Below are 13,802 nucleotides of genomic sequence, written 5' to 3' on the forward strand. Positions count from 1 at the left end.
TTTTTTTTGAGACGGACCCTCACTCTGTCGCCCAGGCTGGAGTACAGTGGCCTGATCTCGGCTCACTGCAACCTCCGCCTCCCGGGTTCAAGCGATCCTCCTGCCTCAGCCTCCCAAGTTGCTGGGATTATCGGCACCCGATACCACGCCTGGCTATTTTTTGTATTTTTAGTAGAGACGGGGTTTTGGCAACATGGCATGTTAGTCAGGGTGGTCTCAAACTCCCAACCTCAGGTGACCCACCCAAGTCATTCTCTACTGGATGCCCTGTCAAAAGTAGATTTCTTTGGGCTGGTTTCCCCAGGATAATCTCTTGCCTGGACCAAAAGTGTTTGTCCCAGTTCACTGTGTTGTGCACTTACTTGCTCCCTGACTACCCCAGTCCCAGTTCCCAGCATCTGCCTCTATCCTCACAAACATCTCCCCATCCCCTCTTCTCCATCTACCAGACATTGCAGAATTCCCTCAAAGAGAAAAAAGAACTATTTCTAAACACACCTGACCATTACCCTTTTAAAATGTTGCTTAATTCACTTAGATTTAGCTGTTTTGGTTACTAATAAAATATTATGTCCAAATTGTATGGTTTGTAGATTTTCATCCAAATAAGTAAGATCAACACAACTTTATTCTATAGTCATCTAACATGTATGGAAAATAAGCCAAGAAAGTTTATAAAAAGCACAAAAGTGTTCTAAATGGTGAAAAAAAAAGGTTATTAATATGACTTTTGTGTAGAATTAGTATTTCATTTAAGAATTAATTATTTTCTGGGTCCTTTGTTACTTTATAATAGGGTTTATTTCAGAAAAAGAAGATGAAGTAAGGTCAAAACAGGAAAATGAATTTGTTTGCAGGTCCTTCCTGATGGAGGCATTCTCTTGATCCGCTCTTATTTAAACTGCTCAAAGATGTCTAGTTTATTCTAGCAAACATGCCCTTATATAAACAGAATAGCTTTTCCTTTTTTCCTTTTGATACATATTTATATTTCATTTTTTATTTGACAATGAAATACATTTTCATTTTATTGAATTTTGTTTCATTTTTACTAAAAAATTGGCACACATGGAAAAACTTCTCTAACTCGAGGGTATAGAAAAGCAGATATAAAAGTCATAATATTCCCCCAGAAATCTTGCTGATAAAATATATGATTTTATTTCAAGATACCTGTCAAAAAGTGGCCTGTGAACTGCTGTATTTTATTTCCTATTTTTTTTTTTTTTTTTTTTTGAGACAGAGTCTTGCTCTGTCGCCCAGGCTGGAGTGCAGTGGCGCAATCTCGGCTCACTGCAAGCTCCGCCTCCCGGGTTCACGCCATTCTCCTGCCTCAGCCTCTCCGAGTAGCTGGGACTACAGGCGCCCGCCACCACGCCCGGCTAATTTTTTTGTATTTTTAGTAGAGACGGGGTTTCACCGTGGTCTTGATCTCCTGACCTCGTGATCCACCCGCCTCGGCCTCCCAAAGTGCTGGGATTATAAGCGTGAGCCACCGCGCCCGGCCTATTTCCTATTCTTAAAAGATCTTTTTGAAATAAAACAGAAACCTGTGACTTGAATTTTGAAAAGTAATACAAAATGAACTTACAAATATCAAGTCTTACATATAGCTTGATGCCCGGATTGAAAAGTTTGGCATTAATTCTTATACTTCATAAACAAAAAACAGTATAATATAGTACACATATGGGAAGTTTACAAACATCCAAATTTCAGATTCACCGTGGACACTAGCTATGGGACCCAAGGCAGACTAGGTAGCCCATCTAAGACACCATCTTCTCAACTGAGAAATACAAACAGAAGGGTAACTGCTTTTTTTTGTACATTGATTTTGTATCCTGAGACTTTGCTGAAGTTGCTAATCAGCTTAAGGAGATTTGGGGCTGAGATGATGGGGTTTTCTAGATATACAATCATGTCATCTGCAAACAGGGACAATTTGACTTCCTCTTTTCCTAATTGAATACCCTTTATTTCCTTCTCCTGCCTGATTGCTCTGGCCAGAACTGCCAGCACTATGTTGAATAGGAGCGGTGAGAGAGGGCATCCCTGTCTTGTGCCAGTTTTCAGAGGGAATGCTTCCAGTTTTTGCCCATTCAGTATGATATTGGCTGTGGGTTTGTCGTAGATAGCTCTTATTATTTTGAGATACGTCCCATCAATACCTAATTTATTGAGAGTTTTTAGCACGAAGCGTTGTTGAATTTTGTCAAAGGCCTTTTCTGCATCTATTGAGATAATCATGTGGTTTTTGTCTTTGGTTCTGTTTATATGCTGGATTACATTTATTGATTTGCGTATGTTGAACCAGCCTTGCATCCCAGGGATGAAGTCCACTTGATCATGGTGGATAAGCTTTTTGATGTGCTGCTGGATTCGGTTTGCCAGTATTTTATTGAGGATTTTTGCATCAATGTTCATCAAGGATATTGGTCTGAAATTCTCTTTTTTGGTTATGTCTCTGCCAGGCTTTGGTATCAGGACGACGCTGGCTTCATAAAATGTGTTAGGGAGGATTCCCTCTTTTTCTATCGATTGGAATAGTTTCAGAAGGAATGGTACCAGTTCCTCCTTGTACCTCTGGTAGAATTCAGCTGTGAATCCATCAGGTCCTGGACTCTTTTTGGTTGGTAAGCTATTGATTATTGCCACAATTTCAGAACCTGTTATTGGTCTATTCAGAGATTCCACTTCTTCTCGGTTTAGTCTTGGGAGGGTGTATTTGTCGAGGAATTTATCCATTTCTTCTAGATTTTCTAGTTTATTTGCATAGAGGTGTTTGTAGTATTCTCTGATGGTAGATTGTATTTCTGTGGGATCGGTGGTGATATCCCTTTTTTCATTTTTTATTGCATCTATTTGATTCTTCTCTCTTTTCTTCTTTATTAGTCTTGCTAGTGGTCTATCAATTTTGTTGATCTTTTCAAAAAACCAGCTCCTGGATTCATTAATTTTTTGAAGGGCTTTTTGTGTCTCTATTTCCTTCAGTTCTGCTCTGATTTTAGTTATTTCTAGCCTTCTGCTAGCTTTTGAATGTGTTTGCTCTTGCTTTTCTAGTTCTTTTAATTGTGATGTTAGGGTGTCAATTTTGGATCTTTCCTGCTTTCTCTTGAGGGCATTTAGTGCTATAAATTTCCCTCTACACACTGCTTTGAATGTGTCCCAGAGATTCTGGTATGTTGTGTCTTTGTTCTCGTTGGTTTCAAAGAACATCTTTATTTCTGCCTTCATTTCATTATGTACTCAGTAGTCATTCAGGAGCAGGTTGTTCAGTTTCCATGTAGTTGAATGGTTTTGAGTGAGTTTCTTAATCCTGAGTTCTGGTTTGATTGCACTGTGGTCTGTGAGACAGTTTGTTATAATTTCTGTTCTTTTACATTTGTTGAGGAGAGCTTTACTTCCAACTATGTGGTCAATTTTGGAATAGGTGTGGTGTGGTGCTGAAAAAAATGTATATTCTGTTGATTTGGGGTGGAGAGTTCTGTAGATGTCTATTAGGTCCACTTTGTGCAGAGCTGAGTTCAATTCCTGGATATCCTTGTTAACTTTCTGTCTCGTTGATCTGTCTAATGTTGACAGTGGGGTGTTAAAATCTCCCATTATTATTGTGTGGGAGTTTAAGTCCCTTTGTAGGTCACTCAGGACTTGCTTTATGAATCTGGGTGCTCCTGTGTTGGGTGCATATATATTTAGGATAGTTAGCTCTTCTTGTTGAATTGATCCTTTTACCATTATGTAATGGCCTTCTTTGTCTCTTTTGATCTTTGTTGGTTTAAAGTCTATTTTATCAGAGACTAGGATTGCAACCCCTGCCTTTTTTTGTTTTCCATTTGCTTGATAGAACATTCCATGGTCATGGGTTGGAAGAATCAATACCGTGAAAATGGCCATACTGCCCAAGGTAATTTATAGATTCAATGCCATCCCCATCAAGCTACTAATGATTTTCTTCACAGAATTGGAAAAAACTACTTTAAAGTTCATATGGAACCAAAAAAGAGCCCGCATCACCAAGTCAATCCTAAGCCAAAGGAACAAAGTTGGAGGCATCACGCTACCTGACTTCAAACTATACTACAAGGCTACAGTAACCAAAACAGCATGGTACTGGTACCACAACAGAGACATAGATCAATGGAACAGAACAGAGCCCTCAGAAATGATGCCGCATATCTACAACTATCTGGTCTGTGACAAACCTGACAAAAACAAGAAATGGGGAAAGGATTCCCTATTTAATAAATGGTGCTGGGAAAACTGGCTAGCCATATGTAGAAAGCTGAAACTGGATCCCTTCCTTACACTTTATACAAAAACTAATTCAAGATGGATTAAAGACTTAAATGTTAGACCTAAAACCATTAAAATCCTACAAGAAAACCTAGGCAATACCATTCAGGACATAGGCGTGGGCAAGGACTTCATGTCTAAAACACCAAAACCAATGGCAACAAAAGCCAAAATTGACAAATGGGATCTCATTAAACTGAAGAGCTTCTGCATAGCAAAAGAAACTACCATCAGAGTGAACAGGCAACCTACAGAATGGGAGAAAATTTTTGCAACCTACTCATCTGACAAAGGGCTAATATCCAGAATCTACAATGAACTCAAACAAATTTACAAGAAAAAAACAAACAACCCCATCAAAAAGTGGGCAAAGGATATGAGCAAACACTTCTCAAAAGAAGACATTTATGCAGACAAAAAACACATGAAAAAGTGCTCATCATCACTGGCCATCAGAGAAATACAAATCAAAACCACAGTGAGATACCATCTCACACCAGTTAGAATGGCCATTATTCAAAAGTCAGGAAACAACAGGTGCTGGAGAGGATGTGGAGAAATAGGAACACTTTTACACTGTTGGTGGGACTGTAAACTAGTTCAACCATTGTGGAAGTCAGTGTGGTGATTCCTCAGGGATCTAGGTAACTAGAAATACCATTTGACCCAGCCATCCCATTACTGGGTATATACCCAAAGGACTATAAATCATGCTGCTATAAAGACACATGCACACGTATGTTTATTGTGGCTCTATTCACAATAGCAAAGAGTTGGAACCAACCCAAATGTCCAACAACGATAGACTGGATTAAGAAAATGTGGCACATATACACCATGGAATAGTATGCAGCCATAAAAAATGATGAGTTCATGTCTTTTGTAGGGACATGGATGAAACTGGAAAACATCATTCTCAGTAAACTACCGCAAGGACAAAAAACCAAACACCGCATGTTCTCACTCATAGGTGGGAATTGAACAATGAGAACTCATGGACACAGGAAGGGGAACATCACACTCCGGGGACTGTTGTGGGGTGGGGGTAGGGGGGAGGGACAGCATTAGGAGATATACCTAATGCTAAATGACGAGTTAATGGGTGCAGCACACCAACATAGGACATGGATACATATGTAACAAACCTGCACATTGTGCACATGTACTCTAAAACCTAAAGTATAATAATAAAAAAATAAAAAAATAAAAGATTTCATTACCAATGTATCTTAGCAACACCGTTTACACTAGAAGAAAATTGAAAACATCCGACACAGAGTATACCTGAATATAATAAGTAAAATAAAGGCATATTGAAGTTATTAAAATGTTATAAAAAGTATGAGATGATATAAAAATATGCAGTATATGTATTTGGTGAAAATACATTAAAATAGTACAATATAACATTGTTTACAAACTCTGAAATTATAAATATCAAGGTAATGGGTTATTGTGTTTGATTAAAGATAATTTTGTTTACTTTAAAAAAAAAAAAAGGAAGGGTAACTGCTTAATAAGTCCTGTGAGGATGAAATGATATATTACATTAATCCTATCCTCAATGTATCTCTTATTAGATTGTATGTATAGGATTGTATGTATAGGATTTCTTAAAGAAAATTAAAATATAATTAACTTTATATTAATAGTTTTAAAACATTTCTGAAAACCTAAAGATTTTCAAATTATCTCTACATATATGAGTTATTTACCTTTTATGCAGCATCTGGAAACAACAGGTTCCAAAAGCAACCAGTATCAGTAAGAGCAGGGGTATTGTTGGTATAACAACATAAATTAGATTGGGAATTATACCTACAAAATAAAACAGGCTTCATGTGAAAAGATAGTTGAGGAAGAATTCTAATGCAAAAATATGTAAAATTGAGGTGAAATAGAATTTTCAATAAATTGACCCCAAAGTTCTTCTCAAAATACTGAAAAATCTAATGAAATAATATACAGTCATGCACCACATAGTGACATTTCAGTCAACGATGCATCACATATATGACAGTGGTCCCATAAGATTATAAAGGAGCTGCCCTACATAGGTATACCATCTTTTATATTTGATATCCTATTTTATACATTTCTATGTTTAGATAGGGTTTGATATATAAATTCCATTGTGTTACAGTTGTCTACAGCATTCACTATAGTAACATGCTGCAGGGGTTTGTAGCCTAGAAGTAATAGCCTAGAAGTAATAGGCCATATCAAACAGCCATATAGTAAGCTATATGACCTAGGTTCAAGTACACTCTATCATGTTCGCACAATGACAAAATCGCCTAATAGTGCATTTCTCACAACATATCCGCATTGTTAAGTGGCACATGACTGTATTCATGTTTTGGTAAAAGTTAAAAACAAAATTTTACTGAATGGAAAATTGAATTGTACGATTTGTAGTGATATCAAACTGTTCCAATTTGATATCCATACTTCCAAAACTATTATTAAATCTACAATTCAGACATGGACTAGCTTTCATTAATAATCTTAGCTAGCTCATTTCATTACTCCTTCTCAATCATTACTTACAAAACTAAGTACTTATTATTAAAAATGATAATTATTAAGATTATTGTAAATATATTGGGTAAGTAATTACCTAGCAATAAGCTTAGTGTCATGATTGCATACAAGAGTCACTGGGATTAAAATGAAATATATAAATATTAACTGATGATACAGTCACGACTCAGAAACACAAGACTCCAGCGGCACAAAGAGTTGATCTTAATTAAATTCTAAAATGAATCATTTTTTAAGCCTGTTCCATCACATTTGATAATGCTAGGTATTCTTAGTAAAATTAAAAAACTGTGACACTGTAATTCCACACAACTTAAAATTAATAAACATTTGTTCAATTTCAAAAGAGAAAAAAATATTTCTAAAGTGATTACTGAATTTTTTTGGGGGGATTGGGGACAGAGTCTTGCTCTGTCTCCCAGGCCAGAGTGCATGGCGCAATCTCAGCTCATGCCCATTTCAAGTGATTCTCCTGCCCCAGCCTCCCAAATAGCTGGAATTACAGGCACCTGCCACCACGCCCAGCTAATTTTTGTATTTTTTAGTAGAGACAGCGTTTCGCCATGTTGGCCAAGCTGGTCTCGAACTCCTGACCTCAGGTGACCCACCCGCCTCAGCCTCCCAAAGTGCTGGGATTACAGGTGTGAGCCACTGCGCCCAGCCTACTGATCTTTTTAATTAGGTTTAGATGTTCTGAATGGTTCTAAAACCACGCACCTGAAAAGTGAAAAGCACTAAACCTTAATATCATATCTATGCAAAAAAAGCAAATTGAAGAACTATACATTTAGCTTGTAAATTAAAAGTCATCATCATAACTAATCTGAATAATTCTGGTCAAAGTGGACCAGATGTAGATAAAGCTTTCCACTTAACTGTGCATCACTTCATTTGTTAACAGAAGACAAACTCATGAGCAATAGGGTATCTGAGCGATAATTTGCTATGTTTCCTCCCACTCCTGTTTGACTTCAAGCAATTTAAGGATCCAACCAATCCCTAAACATTTACCAGCACACCCCTGTTTGCTCTCCACTGAATGTGCCAATTTGCATCATGACGCCTACATGTTGTTAGAGAAATTTCCTGTAGATCCAAAGTTCTTTTGTTGGTGGTGGTGGTGTTTTTGTTGTTGTTGTTGTTGTTGTTTGCTTTTTTGAGACAGGGTCTCACTTTGTTGACCAACCTGGACCGTAGTGGGATGATCACTGCTCACTGCAGCCTTGACTTCCCAGGCTCAGGTGATTCTCTCACCTTAGCCTCCCAGTAGCTGGGACTACAGGTGTGTACCACCACACCAGGCTAGTTTTTTGTATTTTTTGCAGAGATGGGGTCTTGCCAGTTGCTCAGAATGGTTTCAAACTCCTGGGCTCAAGTGATCCACCTGCCTCAGCCTCCCAAATTGCTGGGATTATAGGCATGAGCCCCTGTGCCTGGCCAGATCCAAATTTTAATGTGAATCACTTAGTTTAGTACCCACTCTGAAGAAAACAAAACAGGTTTTTCTATTCAAATACTAGCTTAGCATAATTTTTTCTAACCTAGTTCCAAAGTAAATGTCCATAGAACCATACTTAGTGAACCACTTCCCCAGGCAAGACAAGTTTCACTGGGGTCAACATGAAGCAGCGTTTGAAACTACAGTTCAGTTCTTGATGAAGTTAAAGACACATGAAGTAATTACCTGCTTCAGTAACAACCACATTTTGATGGGTGTCTCCTGGTTGATTTGTAAGATAAGGCTTTTCTACAACAGCTGTTGGATTAATCTCTATAAATAAAAAGAACCACCATCATATATAATGATTAAACAAGAGAATTGAAAACATATATAAATACGAAATTATATTATAAAATAAAAACATCACAATTTTGATTTCTGAACAGCTTATAGCTAATAAAATATATTCTGAATTTAAATTTACATGAAATTATCTAACTATAAAGTCAACATTTAATTATCTTTGAATAAAAGATGGAGTTGATATGTTCTCCCTTAAAACTCCAAACTGCAATTAGCAATCAGCGGCGGGTCTGTGTTGACGATAGCCTGCTGCAGGCAATAACGGCAGACCAGTCACAAAGTAAGCAAGGATAACCAAGAATTGGCAAACATAAGAGTGTGATATATTAAATGCAATTCAGAGACAAGCAAGAGAATTTCTTTATTAATATCAGTGTATTATTTAGGTTTCCCCTTGCAATAATAATCAGCAGATGACTGTATGTGGATTGCATTTAGAATTGATGATTCAAGTAACAATGTTCTAAGCCACATTTCTGTTCTGCACATACAACGCCATCCTTAGATTTGCTTTCCAATAGTGTCTACTTTTAAAAATAATAATAATAACACTACATTAAAGCTTGCAAGTTGTTTCTTTCCCTAGTTTTATAGATGTCTCTTCAATTTCCACACGCTTTAGTTTTTATTGTTTTTCTAACTTTTAAGTTCAGGGGTACATGTGCAGAATGTGCAGGTTTGTTACGTGGGTAAACGTGTGCCATGGTGCTTTGCCACACAGATCACCCCATCACCAGAGTATTAAGCCCAACATCCATTAACTATTATTCCTGATTTTTTCCCCTCTTGCCACACACTTTAAAATTGTTCAAGTTTCTTGTCATGATTTGGTATTGCTCTATTTTCTATTTTTCTTTTCCTTAAGGAACTATTTGTTAAATCAATAATTCAATGAAAGTAAATTGAATTATTTAAAAAACCGTAAATTTGTTTCCATTTGTTCCGAAAGTGTAACTCTCTACTTATTGTCAATTGAAATAAGAACACATGTAACATCTTAGTCTTTAGGATATGGAAGAATTTTAATTTAATGTCTACCATTCTTAAATTGCCTTAAAATGTCACAGGGTCCCCCTTTGTTGGAAGTTTAATCATATACCATTCTGTAGTAATATTTGTTACTCTTGTACACAAATTTTATCCTGCCATTTTAATAGCCTCCTCTGGGTTTCAGATTCAGTCCTAGACTATACCTACTCTTCTAGAGAACTTAGTCACTCTATGCCTAGTCAACTGGTATTTTTAAACAAATAATATAAATATTATGCAAAATATCACTAAAAATCAAGCACTGATTACATAACCAAGGAATTTAATCAAACCAACATCCTTTGCAAAGCAGACACTAAGCTCAAGGAGGGTTAACTAAATATAAATAAAAAGACAAAAAAGATTAAATCATGAAATAAAAAATAAAAATCCTGAGCACATTAATAAGGCCAACAGTAAACCTGTGAATGTGCTTCAAAACAAAAACTACATAAAATAATATTTTAATAAATATAGATTATTTGAAGATTTGGGTAGAATGGAGAAAGAATAATTTTATATCATAATGCTCTTGCATAAGTAACGTAAACCTAGATTACCTAATATATAAACAAGTAAAGAAGATTGTAAGATTTATAGTGTCCTAAATAATGGCATAAATTTTGATGCAAAAATAAAATAAATATAATACAATGAAGGGTCAAATAATTGACCTTTGAACTCAAAAGAAACGAGAAGGCGATAATGTAATATTAAGAATAATGCATAATATTGTACTTGTATTATCCAATAGTCTTAAGTACATAGAATGTCACAAATTTAAAATATCAGAGGATTTCAACTTTATGTTTCTCCAAGAGAAAAACAGAGGACATAAGCGCATAACAGACTCAGCTTTGCAAAGACTTCCAGGAGGGTAATGACGGGTTTAGCAACCAAGATGGTTAAAGAATAAACTCACCAGGGATAAAAAAAAAAAAAAAAAAAAAAAAAAAAAAGTGGCTAATACACTCAAGAGCAGGATAAATGTAAGAGAAGAGTAAGTCTAATCCAAATAATCCTTTGTGCTTTCTGGTATTATGAGAAAAAGAATCATGTAATTTCAGGAGAATAATGGAAGCAGCAGTACTCAACTATAATTGCCTTCTGGGAACATGTATTATGAGTTTAAGCAGACACCTCTTCAGAAGAGTTAAAATGACACTTCCAAACGCTGAGGAGGAGAAAAACAGCAAAAAAAATCTCAAAGCCTAAGGATCTAACTTGACTTTCTCAGATGATTTTAAAAAATGAGTCCACAGAGTTCGTATTAGTCCCTCTTTCAGTTAAATATGAATTCAGATGATCTGTCCTATTCAAAGTAATTCACATTGACTATTTTTTAAATCCAGAACCCATGCCAGCATAGCTCAAGTCAATGTAAGATTCCCATTTGCTGCAAATGACAAGTAGTGGGAGATTTCAAAAGAAAGCTAACTGAGGAGGCATATTTCAAGAATAGGAATCATAGGGAGAACGAGTCACATCTTCCTACTTTTTTCCACTATGGGGCAATGAGCTATGATAGTCTTATTTTTACTGAGTACCACATGTCAAGTATTATACCATAAAATGATAAGCAAATGATCCAGGAGAAAGTGCTTTGTTCTCTTAAAATCAGATAAAGAAGTGCTGCTCACATGTGTAAGTCTATAGGTGCTTTGGTAACTTACATCTACTTCCCACATATTATAGTAACATTTAAAATATTTTAAAATAAATATTTATTGTTTATAAATCTATTTACAAAAATATTTGGTTTTATTGTAAGAAATGATTATTTTTCCTTAAAGACATCTCTCCAGATGTTTTTATTTACTCTCTTCTTTGAGCTCACTGGACAGTTTGCTCTACAGCATATGATATGCTTCATTACATGAGTGATATGACAAGCTGCAAGGTAATTTTCTATTTCACAGCAGAAAAACAAAAAGAGCCACAGGTAGTCAAAATTAAAGACAAAACTTAATACAATGAAATATGCACAAAATCTTCTATACCTTCCTTTGCTACTGCTTACCTGGCTCATACTTGCAAATGTAATTGTGCTTCATGTTGCATCTGTCATCATTCCACTGGTAAAGGTAGGGACCCCCAAGGCCAGGATTGGCAGTTGGTTGGTGATACATCACAACACACTTTTCACTTCCGCAGGAAGGTTCATCCGTGTACCAGTTTCTGCAAACAGAGAGTAATAGGAACACTCAGATACATGCCTACTAAATGATTCTGCCTGTCCTACTCTGACATCCTCTACAGGTAATAGAGTCCTCCCTCTACCTTGTGGAGTTCCCCAGAGCACCTGTCAACTGCTCAAGATCCATACTCACCGGTACTGGAAACTGCTTCCGTCGGACCACTGGTAGAGATCTGGGCAGGCACCAGATGTTTGCCCATCTCCATTCCTCCAAAGCCCTATCCAGAAATCACCATCAGAAATCCCTGTTCCGGGTTTTGTCAGGTTTTGCAACATGCTCTCTATTAACTTCTGTTCTGCTTCATTCTCAAGGCTGAGGAGGACTCCTCCCTCACTCTCACAAGCCAGGCGTGCCTCCTGAAAGCTCACTCGGCTGGACAGTTCATGGAAGTAGGCCATTTTGTAGCAAGGATGCTTGAAGTCAGCAAAACACACCTTTTGGCCTGAAAAAAAAAAAAAAAAAAAAAGATGCCCATATATTGATAATCTGAACTCTATTTGTAACAACACTAAGAACCAAAATGTAAGAACCAATCAAAGCAGAAAATACATTACCAGAAATGCTTCTCCCACTGAATTATTTCGTAAAGTTTATTTTCTAGCCTATTGCTTGCAATTTGTAAAAGCAAATTGTTTCCCTCGTAAACTTGGAACATAAACTTTTAAACCCAGTACTTCAAGCAATGTTTATTAAGGGAAGTTATAACTCTTCTGGCTTAGATTTTATAAACCAATTAACAAAGCAAATGAAAATAGCTAAAGGAATTTCAGCAGTGTAGAGTAAAGTGAGCTAAAACTTAATGAAAGAAGAATAACAATTCATAAAGCAAATTAATTATCAAAAACAAGTAATGTATAATGAACGATTTTATATAAGGTGTTCTGAAGAAGATACGAAGTGGCAGATTTAAGGTATAAATATTTGCTTTCATTTTATATACCCGAAAGCAAAACTATTAAAATCGAAAGTTAAAAAAGGACAGAATGAATGTACTTGGTAGTAATAAATGATTAATTAATATAATATTACATTGGAAGTGACAGGGTACAGTTTTGAACTACTCACTATCTCTGAAAAAAATCTCATTACCAATTTTTTGAGTATTTTCTGAGGTATTTGGGGAGATACTATGTGTAACCTCCAATTCCTAGGCCAATGTCTTCTCTCATTTTACAGAGACATCTCTGATAAATAATAAATTGCAAATTTAAATCTCTCAACTATGAACTTAGAGAATTAAATACTTTTTAAAAAAAGAAATATATTTTAAATGTGAAAAAAATGATGGTTTAGAGAACAGTGGAACGAATATATCATGAAATAAAGGAGCTAGTAAAATCTTATCAGTGGCTAACTGTTGTCGGTTTCTCACAATTTAGATGGAGACCTGAGTAGGCTGAAATTTGGCCAGACTGGTCTTTCAAAGACAGTTAAATGATTAGCTCAAAACAATTAAGGTAACAAACATTTAGCAGACTTGAAAACAAATTATTTCTCTCAGCTTTAGAGGCTCTACTTACATATTAAACACATATGAAATAACAATGTCTTCCTTTAATTTAACCTTAAAAATGTTCCATTCATTCATTTATGAATTTGAAAGTAATAGTATTACATTTTTTAAACCTTCACTAACTCAGAATTTTGTTAAACTTAAATACAAATTCATTTAAATTCACCTTTTTCTGTAGTTAATCTTACTACTGGCGGTTTTATTGCATATTTCTTCAGGAATAAAGATTAAGACCAACCAAATATCCAAAATCTATAAATAAATACATAGAATCCTCTGAATTTGGAAGGGAAGTTTAAAATCTATTTTTTATCTTAAACCTGTATTTTAAAGGTTTTCATGTTACAGCATTCCGTTGTTAACCACCTAACCACCTATCCTGACATCTATTGATTATGTACAGTCTATACTATACCCA

The 13,802-nt window shown here is 35.8% G+C and overlaps 1 protein-coding gene across 3 annotated transcripts in view; it reads right to left on the minus strand.

The window, feature by feature from the left end:
• The window catches only part of CHODL (chondrolectin), a 69,085-nt gene that overhangs the window by 45,746 nt on the left and 9,537 nt on the right, over window positions 1–13,802 (minus strand). For all 3 annotated transcript variants that reach the window (XM_055279338.2, XM_055279337.2, XM_055279339.2), the window contains exons 2-5: window positions 12,004–12,313; window positions 11,694–11,851; window positions 8,525–8,611; window positions 6,012–6,114 (exon numbers count right to left, since the gene is read on the minus strand). In XM_055279338.2, the coding sequence (XP_055135313.1) occupies window positions 6,012–6,114; window positions 8,525–8,611; window positions 11,694–11,851; window positions 12,004–12,313 (658 nt within the window). The remainder of the gene's footprint in view (window positions 1–6,011; window positions 6,115–8,524; window positions 8,612–11,693; window positions 11,852–12,003; window positions 12,314–13,802) is intronic.

Source organism: Symphalangus syndactylus, chromosome 5 (assembly GCF_028878055.3).
Source record: "Symphalangus syndactylus isolate Jambi chromosome 5, NHGRI_mSymSyn1-v2.1_pri, whole genome shotgun sequence".
NCBI lineage: Eukaryota > Metazoa > Chordata > Mammalia > Primates > Hylobatidae > Symphalangus > Symphalangus syndactylus.